The 21,614-nt window shown below is 45.0% G+C and overlaps 1 protein-coding gene across 3 annotated transcripts in view; it reads right to left on the reverse strand.

The window, feature by feature from the left end:
* Window positions 1-21,614, reverse strand: part of cep350 (centrosomal protein 350) — a 127,496-nt gene that overhangs the window by 9,651 nt on the left and 96,231 nt on the right. For all 3 annotated transcript variants that reach the window (XM_034179685.1, XM_034179684.1, XM_034179683.1), the window contains exons 34-41: window positions 14,083-14,243; window positions 13,805-13,920; window positions 13,642-13,700; window positions 12,349-13,550; window positions 11,813-11,917; window positions 11,283-11,543; window positions 8,830-8,976; window positions 7,378-7,497 (exon numbers count right to left, since the gene is read on the reverse strand). In XM_034179685.1, coding sequence (XP_034035576.1) covers window positions 7,378-7,497; window positions 8,830-8,976; window positions 11,283-11,543; window positions 11,813-11,917; window positions 12,349-13,550; window positions 13,642-13,700; window positions 13,805-13,920; window positions 14,083-14,243 — 2,171 coding nt within the window. The remainder of the gene's footprint in view (window positions 1-7,377; window positions 7,498-8,829; window positions 8,977-11,282; window positions 11,544-11,812; window positions 11,918-12,348; window positions 13,551-13,641; window positions 13,701-13,804; window positions 13,921-14,082; window positions 14,244-21,614) is intronic.

A 21,614-nucleotide genomic window follows, 5' to 3' on the forward strand; every position in this document is an offset into this window, starting at 1 on the left:
CCGGCTGCTCGGGATCTGCCAGAGGGGAACTAACGGCGGCTAAGCTACCTTGGTCCGCACCGACTACAGGGGCCTGGCTAGCTGTAGAATTTTCCACGGTGCGGAGCCGAGTCTCCAATTTGCCCAGCCTGGCCTCCAAAGCTACGAATAAGCTACACTTATTACAAGTACCGTTACTGCTAAAGGAGGCCGAGGAATAAATAAACATTTCACACCCAGAGCAGAAAAGTGCGGGAGAGACAGGAGAAGCCGCCATGCTAAATCGGCTAAGAGCTAGTAGCTGCGCTAAGCTAGCGGATTCCTAAAAACACGTAAAGTGAATAATGTGTAAATAATTTAGAGGTGATTCAGCAGAAGGAGTGCTTTAGTTAAGGCACGTGAAGATTACACTGGGAAACAAATCGTAATCTAGATAACTAGATCAATCTAATTGCGCAGATTAAACAGCTAACAGATACAGCAAAACACCGCTGTGCTCCGGAACAGGAAGTGATACAATACCGCAGTGAGAGCCAACCACCAGCAGAGGCAAGCAATTTTGCACCCCACAGTGGATTAGATCGCACGCTTCTCTTTCCAGCTTCTCCAGGACTCAGCGCTGCAGAGCTCTGCCCCAGTGCAGAGTCCTGGAACACAGAGCAGGGTGCAGACACACACCGCCCCAGCAGTAAGCAGACATTTTATTGTGAATTGTCATATATAACTTTGTTTATGCTACATTTGTTGGGAAGGTGTCGTAACACGGACCCACAACAGGGGGCGCTAATGAACGGACAATGGATAAGGGAAGGAGTAACAATTTAATGTTGCACAAGAACACAACGTAAAATAAACAAAGGTACTGCCAATCACACACAAGAGGATTGCGGGCAGGCTCGAAGATAGGAGACCTCAGATGAACGAAGAGCCGGGACCCACACCGCTTCTACCACCAACGGCCTGAAGAACACCGAAGCCGCCAAGCCCCGAGTCCCCAGGTGGTCTCTGTCCTCCGTTGTCGGCCCTGGTACTGCTGGCAGAAAAAACAGAAGGTAGTGAGTGTGAATCCTCACACCCAGCAACCTTGATTATTGATTCTTGTGGAGGGAGAGCCTCCACCTCCAATCATACACACGTGCAGCTCCGAAAATCCAGTCAAGGAAATACCACCAGGAAAAAACAGCTGCAAAACAGATCAGGTTATTATTTGACGTATAAGTCAGCAGAGAGATTACCTTGTATCGTAGGAGATTTCTCGGCGAGGAGGTGGAGTCGCCACCCGGCCTTTATGGTGATGGTGATGATGAGATGATGAGTGACAGCTGGTGTTGAGGATGATTGACGGCTGTCACTCCCAGTGGTTCTGGCGCCCTCTTGTGCTTGAAGCCCGCACTCCAAGCAGGGCGCCATCCGGTGGTGGTGAGCCAGCAGTACCTCCTCTTCAGCGGCCCACACAACAGGACCCCCCCCTCAACGGGCGCCTCCTGGCGCCCGACCAGGCTTGTCTGGGTGTCGGTGGTAGAAATCGACCAAAAGGGCCGGGTCCAGGATGAAGCTCCTCTTCACCCAGGAGCGTTCCTCGGGTCCGTAACCCTCCCAGTCCACCAAGTACTGAAAGCCCCGACCCATCCGACGGACGTCCAGGAGCCGACGAACGGTCCATGCCGGCTCCCCGTCGATGATCCGGGCAGGAGGTGGGTCGGGTCCGGGGGAGCAGAGCGGTGAGGTGTGGTATGGCTTGAGTTTGGAAACATGAAAAACCGGATGGATCCGCAGTGAAGCCGGGAGAGTTAGCTTCACTGCGGCCGGACTGAGGATCTTGGCGATGGGGAACGGCCCGATGAAGCGGTCCTTGAGTTTGTGGGAGGTTACCTGGAGCGGGATATCTTTGGTGGATAGCCACACCTCCTGCCCTGGTTGGTATGTAGGGGCCGGGGAACGCCGGCGGTCTGCATGGGCCTTGGCCCTCGTCCGGGTCTGCAACAGGGCAGAGCGGGCGGCCCGCCACACCCGGCGGCACCTCCGCAGGTGGGCCTGGACCGAGGGTACCCCGACCTCTCCCTCCACAAGTGGGAACAACGGGGGCTGGTAGCCCAGACACGCTTCAAAGGGGGAGAGGCCGGTGGCAGAGGATACTTGGCTGTTGTGAGCGTACTCGATCCAGGCCAGATGGTTACTCCAGGCCGCCGGGTGAGCGGAGGTGACACAACGAAGAGCCTGTTCAAGTTCCTGGTTCGCCCGCTCTGCCTGGCCGTTCGTCTGTGGGTGGTACCCGGACGAGAGACGCACGGTGGCCCCCAGTTCCTTACAAAAACTCCTCCAGACCTGCGAGGAAAACTGGGGACCACGATCCGAGACGATGTCCGACGGTATCCCATGCAGACGCACGACGTGGTGAACCAGGAGGTCTGCCGTCTCCTGGGCCGTTGGGAGCTTCGGGAGGGCCACGAAGTGGGCCGCCTTGGAGAACCGGTCCACTATCGTCAGTATGGCGGTGTTGCCCTGGGACGGCGGGAGGCCCGTGACGAAGTCCAGACCGATGTGGGACCAGGGGCGATGAGGCACAGGCAGGGGTTGGAGGAGACCCCTGGTCTTGCGATGGTCCGCCTTGCCCCTGGCACAGGTGGTGCAGGCCTGGACGTAGTCCCGGACGTCGGCTTCCAGTGACGCCCACCAGAAGCGCTGCTGGACTACTGCCACGGTCCTACGCACTCCAGGATGACAGGAGAGCTTGGATCCGTGGCAGAAGTCCAAGACGGCAGCCCTAGCCTCTGGTGGAACGTAGAGTCTATTCTTCGGACCGTTTCCCGGGTCCGGGTTCTTAGTCTGGGCCTCCCGGACGATCTCCTCCACGTCCCAGGTGAGGGTAGCCACGACAGTGGACTCGGGAAGGATGGTGTCGATGGGGTCCGACAACCCGACCTTGGCTTCCTCTTCGTGCACCCGGGACAATGCATCAGATCGTTGATTTTTGGTCCCGGGGCGGTAGGTGATCCGGAAGTCAAAGCGTGCGAAGAACAGGGACCAGCGGGCTTGCCTGGGGTTCAGCCGCTTGGCGGTCCGGATGTACTCCAGGTTCCGGTGGTCCGTAAAAACCGTGAAAGGCCCCGTAGCCCCCTCCAACAGGTGTCTCCACTCTTCTAGAGCCTCCTTCACCGCGAGGAGTTCTCGATTGCCCACGTCATAGTTCCGTTCAGCGGGGGTCAACCTGCGGGAAAAGTAGGCACAAGGATGGAGAACCTTATCGGACTCCCCGCTCTGGGACAGCACGGCTCCTATTCCTGAGTCTGAGGCGTCCACCTCTACTACAAACTGGCGAGTAGGATCAGGCTGCACCAGAACTGGAGCAGATGAAAACCGGCGTTTCAACTCCCTAAACGCGGCCTCGCACCGGTCCGACCAGGTGAAGGGGACTTTGGTGGAGGACAGGGCGGTCAGGGGGCTAACGACCTGACTGTAACCCTTAATGAACCTCCTGTAGAAGTTTGCGAAGCCGAGGAACTGTTGCAGCTTCCTACGGCTCGTTGGTTGGGGCCAATCCCTCACCGCCGCAACCTTGGCCGGATCCGGGGCGACGGAGTTGGAGGAGATGATAAACCCCAAGAAGGACAGAGAAGTGCGGTGAAACTCACACTTCTCGCCCTTCACAAACAGCCGGTTTTCTAACAACCGCTGTAGGACCTGACGTACATGCCGGACATGGGTCTCAGGATCCGGGGAAAAGATGAGTATATCATCCAGATACACGAAGACAAACCGGTGCAGGAAGTCCCGCAGGACGTCATTAACCAAGGCTTGGAACGTCGCGGGGGCGTTAGTGAGACCGAACGGCATGACCAGGTACTCAAAATGACCCAACGGGGTGTTAAATGCCGTCTTCCATTCATCTCCCTTCCGGATCCGAACTAGATGGTACGCATTCCTAAGATCGAGTTTGGTGAATATTTTGGCTCCATGCAGGGGTGTGAACACCGAATCCAAGAGGGGCAATGGGTATCGATTGCGAACCGTGATCTCGTTCAATCCCCTGTAATCGATGCATGGACGAAGTCCGCCGTCTTTCTTGCCCACAAAAAAGAAACCAGCACCCATCGGGGAGGTGGAGTTCCGGATCAACCCGGCGGCCAAGGAGTCCCGGATGTAGGTTTCCATTGATTCGCGTTCCGGACGTGAGAGATTGTACAGCCTACTGGACGGGAACTCACTGCCCGGAACCAAATCGATGGCACAATCGTACGGTCGGTGTGGTGGAAGGGCGAGCGCCAGATCTTTGCTGAAGACGTCAGCCAGATCATGGTACTCCCCTGGCACCGCCGTCAGATTGGGAGGGGTTTTAACCTCCTCCTTAGCCGTCATTCCGGGGGGAACCGAGGATCCTAAACACTCCCGGTGGCAGGTTTCGCTCCACTGCACCACGACCCCAGACGGCCAATCGATCCGGGGATTGTGCTTCACCATCCAAGGAAAACCCAAAATCACTCGGGAGGTAGAAGATGTCACGTAAAACACTATCTCCTCCCGGTGATTCCCAGACACAACCAAGGTCACAGGCTGGGTCCGGTGTGTGATTAGCGGGAGTAGAGTGCCATCTAGTGCCCGTACCTTCAAGGGCGAAGGCAGAGCCACTAGGGGGAGCCCCACTTCCTTTGCCCATCTGCTATCCAACAGATTCCCTTCGGACCCCGTGTCCACCAGTGCTGGGGCGTGAAGGGTTAAATCCCCACTCAGGATTACCACTGGGATTCGTGCTGATTTGCGGGAACTTCCCGTGCACATGTTATGGCCCACCCTTAGCCCAGTGTCTAAGGACGGGCGTTGGTGTTTGACCGTTTTGGGGCAGTCTTTTAACAGGTGCTCACATGAGCCACAGTAAAAACATTCCCCGCGGGCCAGTCTCCTTTGTTTAATATCTGATCTCACTTTAGCCCTGCTCGTGTCCATAGCTTCGTCAGCAGGGGGAGCTGTTGCCACACGGAGCCCACCGGCAATGGAGCGTGAGGACGACGTCACCCCGTCAGACCCGGAAGAGAGAGGGACGGCTTGTGCCCGGCCACGCCCCCCGGCCTGCTCCCGACGGTGTTCATTCAAACGGTTGTCTAAGCGTATAACCAGAGTGACAAGCCCGTCGAAAGTCTGCGGTTCGTCCTTAGCCAGTAAATGCTCCTTCAGTACTGGAGACAGTCCGCTTATGAAGGCGGCGCGGAGCGCGACGTCATTCCAACCCGACCTCGCAGCCGCGATGCGGAAGTCGACAGCGTAATCGGCCGCGCTCCAACGCCCCTGTCTCAGTGACAGCAGCACGGTCGAGGCGGTCTCGCCTCTGTTGGGATGATCAAACACCTGTTTGAACTCCCGTATAAACCCAGCGTATGACGTCAGAAGCCATGACTGCTGTTCCCAGAGCGCTGTAGCCCAAGCGCGTGCCTCACCTCGAAGCAGATTAATTACATAAGCCACCCGGGTGGCGTCTGCCGCGTACATGACTGGACGCTGTGCAAAAACGAGCGAACACTGCATCAAGAAGTCTGCGCACGTCTCCACACAGCCTCCGTACGGTTCAGGAGGACTTATGTAAGCTTCAGGGGACGGTGGGGGGGGGTAGTTGAACGGCCAGTGGAACATCTACATTAGGCCCCGGACCAGCAGGAGGAGACACTGCAGCGACGCTTGACTCGCGTGCTTCCACTCTGGCGGTGAGAGCCTCCATCCTCTGATTGAGGCTTGCATTTTGCTCAGTTACCAGCTGTAACTGAGCAGTGAAAGCGGTAAGGATTTGCTGCAGATCACTTACCACGCCTCCTGCTGACGCCTGCGCTCCCTGTTCTCCCATTGGCTGTTCAAGCTGTGGTTGACGCCCCTCGGGATCCATGACGAATGGCCGAGAAATCCTGTTGGGAAGGTGTCGTAACACGGACCCACAACAGGGGGCGCTAATGAACGGACAATGGATAAGGGAAGGAGTAACAATTTAATGTTGCACAAGAACACAACGTAAAATAAACAAAGGTACTGCCAATCACACACAAGAGGATTGCGGGCAGGCTCGAAGATAGGAGACCTCAGATGAACGAAGAGCCGGGACCCACACCGCTTCTACCACCAACGGCCTGAAGAACACCGAAGCCGCCAAGCCCCGAGTCCCCAGGTGGTCTCTGTCCTCCGTTGTCGGCCCTGGTACTGCTGGCAGAAAAAACAGAAGGTAGTGAGTGTGAATCCTCACACCCAGCAACCTTGATTATTGATTCTTGTGGAGGGAGAGCCTCCACCTCCAATCATACACACGTGCAGCTCCGAAAATCCAGTCAAGGAAATACCACCAGGAAAAAACAGCTGCAAAACAGATCAGGTTATTATTTGACGTATAAGTCAGCAGAGAGATTACCTTGTATCGTAGGAGATTTCTCGGCGAGGAGGTGGAGTCGCCACCCGGCCTTTATGGTGATGGTGATGATGAGATGATGAGTGACAGCTGGTGTTGAGGATGATTGACGGCTGTCACTCCCAGTGGTTCTGGCGCCCTCTTGTGCTTGAAGCCCGCACTCCAAGCAGGGCGCCATCCGGTGGTGGTGAGCCAGCAGTACCTCCTCTTCAGCGGCCCACACAACAACATTTTTACATATGTTTTGGAAATTTACAATTTATATTTGCATTCTAAGTTATAAAAATGGTTTGTTAAGCATATTTCTGGTTTTCACACTTAAAAAAAAAAAAATTCTGATTCGAATTTTAGGTTTTTGGGTGAATTTAGGGTCACTGTTTTAATGCAGTATATCAGAACAAAAGAAAAACTGTACAGTCACACAGGTGAGGTTGTGCTGAACACAATGACACCAAACACGGCAAGGAAGCAGTTTAAGTTAAATTATGAAGTTAAAACCAAAAGTAGTTAAAAAAGCGCAATTATACCCAAGATTCCAGAGGGTTAATGATTTCTGAGTACATTACAAGAAATGTGTGTCAACAATTGCATTACATTACTCGTACTTGCAACTTATGTCCCGCATGTGCGAGACATATGAGTCATACGCTGGAATGCGTTGAAATTTTGCAGCATGCCCAAAATTTTTCGAGGTGCTTGACGCAGGATGACGTATATCATCGTACGTTCAACGTGCTCTTAACATAAAAAAAAAAACTTACACATATTAGATGTACGCCAGCGTTTTTTTAATACTGTCGGCATACACTGGCTAAATCGTCAAGGTGTGACAGATCCTAAAGATACTGTAATCAAAGAATAACTAATTTTATAATGTCATGAAAATGCAAGTAGAATATTTTGCTTCCAGTCACATCATGTTTTGTACGACAGATATTTGAGCTGATGATTTAAAAGTATTATCTATTGACTTTTAAAGTCATACAGAAAAAAATATCATCGTTGAATATTTCACCTACCAGTATCTGATCAACTCTATCCCGTTTCTTTCTTCCAAATTTGAGCATCTTCTGCCAATCAGGCTGTTTCAGATCTTCTGTAAATCCATATAGATTCAGAATTTCTGCTGTGATGAATTCCTGGTAAACAATGGAAAAAAGAGAATAATTTCCACCACTATAAAGACCTTTAATTCTTTGTGTTGTTGCTGGTAACCTTAACACTGGGACATCTGCAAGACAGACCATTCCCAACGAAGTGGACCACATGGCTGAAATGTCATACCTGATGTTACCTCACAAAGCAAGCGGTACACCTCATGCAAGCCTCCCCAACTACCTGTTCTTTTGACACAGTCATTTAAACTGTACTGAAAAACATTACAACAAGACAGAGCACCAAAGACACCCAAATGTCCCCTTTAGTCATTGGTTCGTGTCCAATTCTTACAACTACAGGGTAAGACAGAACACAAGGACACTAAAGACTGGGACCTTTGTTGTCCATACGTTCTTCCCAAACACCACACAATCTCCACAGGCCAAGATATGTGAATATTAAAAAATTTGAGAAATCAGAGGCCGTCTGTTACCTCATATATTGTTGCTCTGCATAAACTGTCGCCTGTGACAATATATGCTGACTGACAGCACATACTGCATTGTCACAAAACGCACATATTGTAGTTGAAAATAATTCAGACCAAATTCGTTGTGCAACAACTGATGACGAATCTGCTGTGATATCCATGAGACAACGTGGAGGGCAATTTACACTATAAGCTGTGTAACAAATACAGTATTCTTGACAATGGAAACATGAGAAAATTTATTATTTGTCTTACTAAAAGGGTGGTGTCAATATGTGCTGTCAAATGTGGCATATACATAATATATATATATACACACACACACACACAAAACAATATATGCTGGCAACAATTTATAGCATAAATTCCATGCCATCAGACTTGGCATATATACTATTGGTACTGGCAGCAATTTATGTAGGATGACAACATATGGCAGTAACACTGTCTTTACAAATACAACACTTCCACCGCATACAGATGCAGTGATGGCTGAGTACAGGACGTAAAGAAAAGCCTGGACCTTAGTCTTCACCTCAAACAATCACAAATTCAGACATTCTGACTCTTCACACAAGCCACCATGTTAAAAGAAGCAGCATGTTTCCCTATGGTTGTCGACCAGACATTTCAGTGAATTAGAGCATTTTGCCTTCCAAACATTATTAAAACGAGTATTTCATACTAGGACATAATCCCCAAACTAAATTCGAAAGTCTACATTACACACAAAAAGAACAAATTCCAAGTTTTTATGTAAGTAGACTGTAACGCCTGCTGTTGCTCATCATCAGCTTAAGCGGTCACCTTCCTACACAATATGTACCTCTGAACCGCCCTCCTGTGCTTCCACCCCTACAGTTGTCATGCAGTCAAACTGTACCTGGACTCTACCAACATCATTTGTCATCTTGACTCTTTGGAACACGGGATTCTTCACTCGCTGTGGCTTGGCCCACTCAGGCAGGTTGGTATTGGGGTCGTCACTAAAGATCTCATGAAGGATCTCCCATGTCAGGTCATACACAACCTAAAGCAAAACACACGCATTAAAATAAGCAATGGCACAATACATAACTGAAAATCATGCCGATTACTGAAGTGAGTACTTGCAGTACATTTGTAAAGGATTCATAAGGTTATAGATTACTATAAAGTAATGATTCTCGAAATGTGTGGCTGTCTTCCACTCCACCATGAAGTTGTTAGCTGTGTTGCAAAAGACATATGTACTGTCTCCATTTTCTGTAATCGGATCAACAGAAATCAATAATGCCTTCAGAGTCATTATACGTAGGTGTTTTGGTAGCTTCCCTCACTAATGTCCTTCTTGTACCTTCTAAGACACATTTAGTGACTTTGAAATGTTTATGTATCCATCCACTGAATTGTCAAATAAATAAATAACTGTCTGTATAAAAGTGATGATTCCCATAAAAAAAAAACTGTTATATTTAGTTTGTTCAAATCATTTAAAGATGTCAATGTAAGCCTTATATTTAGAACTATGTTAGTTTGTCCAATTACCCATGGCCTCTGAAAATTGAGGTGCAATCTACACAAATGGCCAAGAGTTAATGCAATATTTTCAGTAGCTTAACTGTTTCATGTTAAATCCACTGTGCTAGTGTACAGAGGCCAAATTATAATAACTGAGTTACTGTACAAAAATGTATGGACCAATAGTTAAATAACAAAAACAAAGCTTAGCTTTTTTTGATTACCTATGGACATTTATTTAGTTGGTGTTTTTATTTTAAAAGTAGTCCATTTCAGACAGAGTACAAATGTCCTTAAGCAAGTTCAGCAATTTCATGTTTTGTTATTATTATTGTTATATTTTAAGAAGATCAAGGAAAAAATAAAATTCCAAATCAACACATCAGCCTTACTGTCAAACCTGTCAAAACACACATAGGGATGCACCGATACCATTTGTTTCCAGACTGAGTACGAGTATGAGTACATACATTTTGGTTCTCATCAATACTGAGTACCGATACGGATACTTAATGATACCATTACAGTTTTAAGATGACTTTGACATCACACACACAAACGCGGTGTCGCAACACGAGGCAAAACGGAGTAATTTTAACTTTTTTTTTTTTTGAGGATCATGGGATAATTTTATAGCATAACATAGCTTGTTGCCTGTGGTAACTGAGCCGTTAACGGGGAGCAGTGACTCAACTTCTGACCCAAAGTGCAGCTCGTGGAAGCGAGCAGAGGTTCCGAACGCAGTGCACAGAGATTCCGCAAACGGATTACCCCTGTAGCGGACCAAAACGCCGGAATCACTCACACCAAGGGCTGAAACTCACCAACCTGATGGACAGCCTCCGCCGCTAAAAACCCTGATCGGAGTTCCGCCAAAGTCACGGAGGAGCGCCAAAGTCACGGAGGAGCTTTTTTCATCCACAAGAGGAATTGAAGTATTTTGAGATGTTATGTTCCAAACTCAGGAGGCTTTATGTGGATTATTTTTATTCAAGATCGAACGATGAAGACTTTTTATTTACTGTGTGTGAATTTACTCTGCATGATGGACAGCGGCTTTCAACCAATCAGTGGACAGCATTGACAGTCGTATTTGACTTCTGAGTAAATTACATGAAAGCCTTTAATAATACATAAATTAGCCGCATCATTGTTAAAGCTGCAGTGTTCAAAATGTATGAAAAAAGTAGCAACTATAGTCCAGAAATTTCAGAGTGTGCGCGTGAAAATCCCACATTGAGAGGTTGACATCACACTGCTGTAAAGTGGTATCGGTCATGAAGTATCGGAGGCATTATCTGAGTGCAAGTACAAGTAAATGAATACAGGATCGGGCCAATACCCAATACTGGTATTGGGATCGGTGCAGCCCTAGTTTATCCAATTATATTATCTTTCTTAGTGTGTTGTACTTTGTGCAGTATAGTGAATTCTTTAATTTTATTTAGACACATTAATAAATGTTTGTGGTGGCCGAGTGGTTAGTGCACTTGGTTTCAGTGTGCCAATTCAACATGCAGATCCACCTTGGATTTGCTGTGGCGACCCCGAGTGCAAACTAGGGAGCAACCGAAGGGACTTACTAATAAATGTTTGTTTTTCTGTGTGTAGTCATAGCCAACTGTGTAAAATGAACATATGATAATTATGAACAGTTACAGCTGACGGCACAAAATATATGCCTTACACATGTTGGGCTTGAAAACAATTCCTGAATAGATTCCCAAAACACGTGCAGAGCAATAGATTAGGGATACTGGCATCATATTAGTTTTATTATTACATGTTTATTATACCTACTTTTTTCTTGTGTCATGTTTAAGGTATTTTATTTACCTTTTTGTAACTGTGAATGCAGGCGGCCTCCTGGTCCTCACCGCTGGCCTCACTACCCAGATACTCTTGTGAAGCCTTGGGTTTGGGCAGTGGTGGACAGGTCAGCACTCCCTCCTTTTTCAGATTGTATTTGACCCACATCTCCAGAGTGGCAGCATGGACCATCTTTTCCACCTCTGTGGCTGAGTGTGGGACGACCATAGCAGGCTGCTCAGGGAGTTTAGGCGGTGGAGGGAGGGGTAGCTTGGGTCTCGGTGGAGTCTGTAATCAGGATAACAATAATACATTTTATTTGTGTGAAACTTTCAGTACAAACGTTTCGAAATGTTTGACAAACATTTTACAAAGGCATTCAAAATACATTAACATGAAGCTAAAAACAAAATATTTATCACAGTAATAAGAGAATTATGAATAAGTACAAGTTATAAATTTCAACATTAAGAATTTCATACAGTTCAGAATCAGGCAATTAAATTGAGAATTAAACAAGACTGTTTTTCTCATCGTTTCATTTACGAGTTAGTCACCTGCTCTTCATCACCAAGCTCATCCAGCAGTCCCCGGCTCAGTTCCAACTCAGCTAGACGCTTGACAAGCTCCTCCTGACCACTTGCTTCGAGCACTGCACTTTTCTGTGGTGGGAATTTAAAAGGAATTCATAAAACATATAAATGGAAAATATCATGCTTGTATCTGAGACTAGTATTTTCTACAGACATGAATACTGAACCACACTTCACCACATAATTCCAATTTTAATACAATGGAAGATTTTGTTTTTGTTCTGATGTGCAACAAAACACAAGGCCAGCAGAGCACACCAACTTCAACATCAACGTCATCTGTCAACATAACTTGGACTTTGACCGGGCAATTAAAAAAAAAAAAAAGGTTCACTAGGTCAAATCAATAATTGCAATTTTTTTTGTAACAGGGTTGTTGTCAAATTCCATTATTAGCTTTTTAAACTTTAATTCTGTTATTGACATTTTATTCATATATCTTAGACATTATCAAATAAGCTCTAATAGGTTACCAATATTACAAAAAAACATTCACTCACTGGTGTGTCGTACAGCTCTGGTGAAGACGGCTCTTCGGTTTCTTCTTCTTCTTTAAGATCACTGTATTCCTCTTCTTCAAATGAGCCAACAAGTAAGTTTCTTCTAAGTTGGTTGGAAGCTTTCACCTTTTTATTTTTTGCCTTCTTAATCTCAACAAACTGTGTTATAGTGTCATTCAAACAGACGTTGCATAGTTTGTCTGCAACTTTCTGTAGTAAGATGTCATCCTTCTCTTCTTGCTCGTGTGCCTGCAAAGAAGAGACTGCTGGTGTCTGGCTGTTATTACTCTGGAAGTTGTTAAGTTTAAAGTCTTCTTTCTGGAGGTTGAGATTGACCAGAACGTCTGAGTGGCTAGCATCACCATCACAGTTAGAAAAGCAACTCAGCTCTTCAGGTATGTCCTCTTCTATCTCCTCAGCATGGCTGGAGTCTGTAGCTTTGCCATCAGAGCGCTTCGAAGAACTGTTGGTTTTGGCAGGAGAAACTGCAATTTGTGAGGCAGACTTTGCCCCATGATGGTCCTCCCTGGATGACAAACCCACCGATGATTCAAAATCACTTGGATAGTCTTCAAGAGAAGATGATTTAGCATCATATATAAGTGCTTCCTTTTTTGAAGAGGGGGTGACTGAGTTATAGGTGCAGGAATGGTTACTGGTGGAGGCCCTGGCAGCTGGACGTGGTGAGGGCTGGGAATCCTCAAGGACTGCACATGATTTATCTGAAGATACAATTAAAGGTTTGGCATGGTCGACTTCAGGTGATTTCACTGTCCCAATTTCTCTATCTTGTTTTAAGCTAACAGTTGGTGAATACTGAGGCTCTTCATCAACACCAGAAGAAACATGTTTAGCTATATAAGGCTTCTCCTGGGATTCAGGGCTGTTGCCCTCTTCTATTCTGAGAAAACATTCGGAATGCTGCTCCTCAAAACTGTATTTAACTTCATCCTCCAGTTGTTCCCTGATATCAAACCTGTGATTGGACACAGAGTTCTCATTTCTGGGTTCAGTCAGCTGTGTGTTCACTTCCTTGGAGGAAGGCCTCAAAACACCTTGTGGGGCCTGGTGACGCCTCTGTCCTGAGGTTGGACTCTCTGGGCTGTCAAACACTGGGCTCGGAGGGACGGTTAGCACGTCCTCATCACGCAGTTCCTCAGACACCGTGGTGGCTCTACTGTGATCATGTTCGGGGGCACCATCTAATAGAAGCAACTCATGTTAATACAATGTCTGAAACTGAACATATTGTACATATGAAAATATGTAAAATTTCAATCATTCAACACCCACCGTGAGCTACTGGAAAATCACAGATCCTTTCAGGGTTGGCTGTTTTCCCAATTTCAGACCTAAAAAGTAAAGTTTTTTTTTAAATTCACCCCATATAAAATACAGTATAAGACAGTTATGGTGAGCACCACAGTGTTTACCCATTTACTACTGTCGAATGTACCTGAGTGAAGGAGGTGATTTTATTCTGGACTGGGCTGTGACATCTTTCACGTGGGACTTGTGATCTGGCTCCTTGTTTAGTTCTGCTTGAGTTTTTTCAATTAAATCATTGTAGCTCTGAACAGAAATGAGGGCGTAAGAGTTCACATATGAATAAACATGTTTATGCATGTGAGAGCGCGCGCGCGCGCGCACACACACACACACACACACACACACACACACAGCACTTTGAACATCCAGGCAAATCCTCTCATTCTCTCTCACAAACACCTTTACCTCGAGTTGTTTCAGCAGACTGGCCTCCTGCGCCTTCAGACGCTCCTTCTCCCTCTTCTTCTGCTCCTTCTTCAGCTGGTTGGCCATAAACTTTCGTTTTTTAAGCTCTTCTTTTAAGGCCCTGATACGGTTCTCTATGTCACTCTGGTCTGAAATGGATTCTGACAGCAAATTTAGACAAAAGTTAGAATGCAAAACCAGAGCCAGACTTCTGTGATTAGCAAAGAATAATCCAACTCTGTGCCAGTCAAACCCAAACACTATTCTTTGTGGATTAGTGTACATTTTCCTTAGCAAGAACATTTAAAGGCACTATCTTGAGGCTCTGTGGCACATTTGGGGTGTGTCCAGGTCCTTGTCGCTGTCTTACGGGGCATGTAAACTGAGCAGAAAAGTGGGTGCAGTGAGTAGGGTTTCCCAGTTTTTTCATTCACAAGCATTTGGTGGGTATATCATGAAATTAACCAGCATGCAAGGCCCACTGCTTTAGTACTGTATAGATGCAAGTGAAAGTCTTGGAGGGGATTTATGGTGAGGAATCACATCTGCACAGACATGGCAAGCAGCACTCAGCTAGCAAAAAAGACATAAGGTGGATGTTGCAGTAACATTTGGATTAACACATATAAATATTGTGTCCTTTAACACCTTTTATTCTGCTGTGCAATGGTTCCTAGCTGAACCTCATTCAAGCAGGTGGACCCGTTGGAGTGAGCTTTCTTTTTCTGTTATAAGGTTGGAGTGTATGACTAGTGTTTTTAATGTGTTTTTGTATCAAAGCACACATATGTGTGACATATCTTAATGACATTATGAGCAGATATGTTTTTGTTTCAATGTTTAACACAGTGATTTTCAACCTTTTTTGAGCCACGGCACCCTTTTTATATTTACAAAATCCTGTGGCACACCACCAACCAAAATAATATAATGCTATTAACTCTGGTTTTGCGCAAAACCCAATTATCGCAATAGAAAATCGATACAGAAAACACCACATTTCGAAAATCCTCAAGCATTTTGCGCTCTGATCTCAAGTAGGGCTGTCACGATTAGGAATTTCTGGAGACGATTAATTGTCAGACAAATAATTGCGATTGACGAATATATTGTCTATTTTTTTTTCTTTTTTTCCCCTTCTTTATATTCTACTATTGTAGTATAATTACACAACTCTGGGAGAACATTTGGTTTCTGTGAGTGGGAAACTGGGAATGGTGCAACATTTTTATTTTTATCTTCATTTTACATACAGTCCCAACTTTTTCTGATTTGTGGTTGTTTCTGTTGCATTTCTGAAATTGTTTCTCCTCATCAGTCACGTTTTGTGCTTAAACACTGCATTAAGCTCAAGATTGAACAAATAAATACCTTTGGAAAATAACAGCTGTTAAAGTTCAGAGTTCTCACCTGCTTTTTGTGATCTCTGCGTCTGAACATTGTTTTTTTTTTTGTGGCTCAGTTCATTCATATATTCTCATTTTTTAAATAGGTTTTTAAAGATATTTGACCGTTTATTTCATCTCATGATCTCATAAATTCAGCATACGATGGGCACATGGTGTGAACAGGACGGTAACGGCAGAAGTACACCTTTAGAGAAAGTTCAGAGAGAAGTAAAGGCAGCTTCACGTTTCCGTTTTGTTAACGTTCACTCGGGTTAAAATCCTCTCTCTGCTCCGCGCTCGCTGCGCACTGAACGTGTCGCGCCTGCATTCAGGAATCTCCCTCACCCACCCCCTCCCTCGCAGTCTGCAGCCTGTTAACTCCGCGCACGCGCACACAGGCACAGACACACACACCGACAGCTCCGCATTTTAGACGGCTTTTGAAGAAGACGGCACTGTTTTAATCGGCCGTCAGCCTCCTTGTTATTGTCCTGCCTTATGACGAGAGCGAGGCTGCAGCACGTTTGACATCAGATTCTGAGTCGTTTTATGCTTTGTGGATAAAATAAATAATTCACGGTAATTGCGAATATGAAAAATAATCGCGAATATGAAAAATACCCACGGCACCCCGGTTGAGAATCACTGGTTTAACATCTGGCAAATATCTTGTGATCACCAATGTCCACACAGCCTCAACTGCATAGAGGAAGGCGGCTTAAGTAAAGCCCATCAGACTGCTGCACATCTGAGCATTGCATTCTTAAAACACAAAAAAATGTCACTGCACTAGATGTGCTCAAATTTATGCCTGCTTTTATGTGATGTAAAGCACAACTGAAGTATGTCAGATCTGTGCCTGATCACACTTTTAGTTTTTAGACAAATGCTCAGCAGAAACTAGCAATGACAACTGCATGTGTGTCGCTTTGGGGATGGTGGAAATAGGGTCCGTAAAGGTCATTCATATACATGTTTCCCTATCTTGAACACAACACAAGGGCATTTTCATGGGAAAGCTTGCAAATAATTCCCATTTGCATTGTTAAACAAATGTTCAAGAATCAAATCAAAATCAAAATCAAATCAAATCAATTTTATTTATATAGCGCCAAATCACAACAAACAGTTGCCCCAAGGAGCTTTATATTGTAAGTCAAAGCTATACAATAATTACGGAAAAACCCCAACGGTCAAAACAACCCCCTGTGAGCAAGCACTTGGCGACAGTGGGAAGGAAAAACTCCCTTTTAACAGGAAGAAACCTCCAACAGAACCAGGCTCAGGGAGGGGCAGTCTTCTGCTGGGACTGGTTGGGGCTGAGGGAGAGAGCCAGGAAAAAGACATGCTGTGGAAGGGAGCAGAGATCAATCACTAATGATTAAATGCAGAGTGGTGCATACAGAGCAAAAAAGAGAAAGAAACACTCAGTACATCATGGGAACCCCCCCGCAGTCTAAGTCTATAGCAGCATAACTAAGGGATGGTTCAGGGTCACCTGATCCAGCCCTAACTATAAGCTTTAGCAAAAAGGAAAGTTTTAAGCCTAATCTTAAAAGTAGAGAGGGTGTCTGTCTCCCTGATCCGAATTGGGAGCTGGTTCCAGAGCCTGAAAGCTGAAGGCTCTGCCTCCCATTCAACTCTTAAAAACCCTAGGAACTACAAGTAAGCCTGCAGTCTGAGAGCGAAGCGCTCTATTGGGGTGATATGGTACTATGAGGTTCCTAAGATAAGATGGGACCTGATTATTCAAAACCTTATAAGTAAGAAGAAGAATTTTAAATTCTATTCTAGAATTAACAGGAAGCCAATGAAGAGAAGCCAATATGGGTGAAATATGTTCTCTCCTTCTAGTCCCTGTCAGTACTCTAGCTGCAGCATTTTGAATTAACTGAAGGCTTTTCAGGGAACTTTTAGGACAACCTGATAATGAATTACAATAGTCCAGCCTAGAGGAAATAAATGCATGAATTAGTTTTTCAGCATCACTCTGAGACAAGACCTTTATAATTTTAGAGATATTGCGCAAATGCAAAAAAGCAGTCCTACATATTTGTTTAATATGCGCATTGAATGACATATCCTGATCAAAAATGACTCCAAGATTTCTCACAGTATTACTAGAGGTCAGGGTAATGCCATCCAGTGTAAGGATCTGGTTAGACACCATGTTTCTAAGATTTATGGGGCCAAGTACAATAACTTCAGTTTTATCTGAGTTTAAAAGCAGGAAATTAGAGGTCATCCATGTCTTTATGTCTGTAAGACAATCCTGCAGTTTAGCTAATTGGTGTGTGTCCTCTGGCTTCATGGATAGATAAAGCTGGGTATCATCTGCGTAACAATGAAAATTTAAGCAATGCTGTCTAATAATACTGCCTAAGGGAAGCATTTATAAAGTGAATAAAATTGGTCCTAGCACAGAACCTTGTGGAACTCCATAATTAACCTTAGTCTGTGAAGAAGATTCCCCATTTACATGAACAAATTGTAATCTATTAGATAAATATGATTCAAACCACCGCAGCGCAGTGCCTTTAATACCTATAGCATGCTTTAATCTCTGTAATAAAATTTTATGGTCAACAGTATCAAAAGCAGCACTGAGGTCTAACAGAACAAGTACAGAGATGAGTCCACTGTCTGAGGCCATAAGAAGATCATTTGTAACCTTCACTAATGCTGTTTCTGTACTATGATGAATTCTAAACCCTGACTGAAACTCTTCAAATAGACCATTCCTCTGCCGATGATCAGTTAGCTGTTTTACAACTACCCTTTCAAAAATTTCTGAGAGAAAAGGAAGGTTGGAGATTGGCCTACAATTAGCTAAGATAGCTGGGTCAAGTGATGGCTTTTTAAGTAATGGTTTAATTACTGCCACCTTAAAAGCCTGTGGTACATAGCCAACTAATAAAGATAGATTGATCATATTTAAGACCGAAGCATTAATTAATGGTAGGGCTTCCTTGAGCATCCTGGTAGGAATGGGGTCTAATAGACATGTTGATGGTTTGGAGGAAGTAACTAATGAAAATAACTCAGACAGAACAATCGGAGAGAAAGAGTCTAACCAAATAGTGGCATCACTGAAAGCAGCCAAAGATAACAATATGTCTTTGGGATGGTTATGAGTAATTGTTTCTCTAATAGTTAAAATTTTATTAGCAAAGAAAGTCATGACGTCATTACTAGTTAAAGTTAATGGAATACTCAGCTCAATAGAGCTCTGACTCTTTGTCAGCCTGGCTACAGTGCTGAAAAGAAACCTGGGGTTGTTCTTATTTTCTTCAATTAGTGATGAGTAGTAAGATGTCCTAGCTTTACGGAGGGCTTTTTTTATAGAGCAACAGACTCTTTTTCCAGGCTAAGTGAAGATCTTCTAAATTAGTGAGACACCATTTCCTCTCCAACTTATGGGTTATCTGCTTTAAGCTGCGAGTTTGTGAGTTATACCACGGAGTCAGGCACTTCTGATTTAAGGTTCTCTTTTTCAGAGGAGCTACAGCATCCAAAGTTGTCCTCAAAGAGGATATAAAACTATTGACGAGATAATCTATCTCACTCACAGAGTTTAGGTAGCTACTCTGCCCTGTGTTGGTATATGGCACTGGAGAACATAAAGAAGGAATCATATCCTTAAACCTAGTTACAGCGCTTTCTGAAAGACTTCTACTGTAATGAAACTTATTCCCCACTGCTGGGTAGTCCATCAGAGTAAATGTTATTAAGAAATGATCAGACAGAAGGGGGTTTGCAGGGAATACTGTCAAGTCTTCAATTTCCATACCATAAGTCAGAACAAGAGCTACGGTATGATTAAAGTGGTGGGTAGACTCATTTACATTTTGAGCAAAGCCAATCGAGTCTAACAACAGATTAAATGCAGTGTTGAGGCTGTCATTCTCAGCATCTGTGTGGATGTTAAAATCGCCCACTATAATTATCTTATCTGAGCTAAGCACTAAGTCAGACAAAAGGTCTGAAAATTCACAGAGAAACTCACAGTAACGACCAGGAGGACGATAGATAATAACAAATAAAACTGGTTTTTGGGACTTCCAATTTGGATGGACAAGACTAAGAGTCAAGCTTTCAAATTAATTAAAGCTCTGTCTGGGTTTTTGATTAATTAATAAGCTGGAGTGGAAGATTGCTGCTAATACTCCCCCTCGGCCCGTGCTACGAGCGTTCTGACAGTTAGTGTGACTCGGGGGTGTTGACTCATTTAAACTAACATATTCATCCTGCTGTAACCAGGTTTCTGTAAGGCAGAATAAATCAATATGTTGATCAATTATTATATCATTTACTAACAGGGACTTAGAAGAGAGAGATCTAATGTTTAATAGACCACATTTAACTGTTTTAGTCTGTGGTGGAGTTGAAGGTGCTATATTATTTTTTCTTTTTGAATTTTTATGCTTAAATAGTTTTTACTGGTTGTTGGTGGTCTGGGAGCAGGCACCGTCTCTACGGGGATGGGGTAATGAGGGGATGGCAGGGGGAGAGAAGCTGCAGAGAGTCACGGTTTGGAGGATTTAAGAAAATTGGCCAGATTTCTAGAAATGAGAGCTGCTCCATCCAAAGTGGGATGGATGCCGTTTCTCCTAACAAGACCAGGTTTTCCCCAGAAGCTTTGCCAATTATCTATGAAGCCCACCTCATTTTTTGGACACCACTCAGACAGCCAGCAATTCAGGGAGAACATGCGGCTAAACAGAAAGGACATTTCTTTAAATTTCTTTAGATTCTGGAGTATCTCAAGCAAAATTGAAATAAAAAGTCAATCTGTGTTCTAAGCCTCAATGTGCATGCAGAGTACATTCATGAACAAGATTACTGTCTCCTGATCCAGTATTCTGTTGCGTGCTGAGTGAACATGCCTTCTGCTACTTTGTCATATTTTGTAATGATGCTCCCATGGTCACTGCTCAAGAAAAGAGTTTTGCAACCATTCCCATCAAAATGCCCATAAAGATTAACAGAAACATACAGCAACATAAAACATAAATAAAAGACATCTGGATAGTGGATATACGAGGGCTGTCAATAAAGTATAGGTCCTTTTTATTTTTTTCAAAAACTATATGGATTTCATTCATATGTTTTTACGTCAGACATGCTTGAACCCTCGTGCGCATGCGTGAGTTTTTCCACGCCTGTCAGTGACGTCATTCGCCTTTGAGTACTCCTTGTGGGAGGAGTCGTCCAGCCCCTCGTCAGAATTCCTTTGTCTGAGAAGTTGCTGAGAGACTGGCGCTTTGTTTGATCAAAATTTTTTCGAAACCTGTGAGGCACATCGAAGTGGACACGGTTCAAAAAATTAAGCTGGTTTTCGGTGAAAATTTTAACGGCTGATGAGAGATTTTGAAGTGATACTGTCGCTTTAAGGACTTCCCACAGAGCGGGACGTCGCGCAGCGGTCCCAGGCGCCATCGTCAGCCTGTTTCAAGCTGAAAACCTCCACATTTCAGGCTCTATTGATCCAGGACGTCGTGAGAGAACAGAGAAGTTTCAGAAGAAGTTGGTTTCAGCATTTTATCCGGATATTCCACTGTTAAAGGAGATTTTTTTAATGAAAGACGTGCGGACGGGTCCGTGCGTCGGGACGCAGCCGACGCGGTGCGGCGCCACAGGAAAAACACCTCTGTGTTGATAACCATTTGTAAAATCCAGGCGGCTTTTGATGGCTTTCATTGGAGTGAGTATATGAGAAATTGTTTAACAGCTGGATATGTTCCAACTTGTCCTTAAGGCTTCCAACAGAGGTGTTTTTCCTGTGGCGGAGCGTCGCAGCGGCTGCGAGCCGACGCTGCAATCCGCCCGCACGTCTTTCATTAAAAAAATCTCTTTTAACAGTGGAATATCCGGATAAAATGCTGAAACCGACTTCTTCTGAAAATTCTCTGTTCTCTCACGACGTCCTGGATCAATAGAGCCTGAAATGTGGAGGTTTTCAGCTTGAAACAGGCTGACGACGGCACCTGGGACCGCTGCGCGACGTCCCGCTCTGTGGGAAGTCCTTAAAGCGACAGTATCACCTCAAAATCTCTCATCAGCTGCTAAAATTTTCACCGAAAACCAGCTTAATTTTTCGAACCATGTCCACTTCGATGTGCCTCACGGGTTTAGAAAAAATTT

Source organism: Thalassophryne amazonica, chromosome 10 (genome assembly GCF_902500255.1).
Source record: "Thalassophryne amazonica chromosome 10, fThaAma1.1, whole genome shotgun sequence".
Lineage (NCBI taxonomy): Eukaryota > Metazoa > Chordata > Actinopteri > Batrachoidiformes > Batrachoididae > Thalassophryne > Thalassophryne amazonica.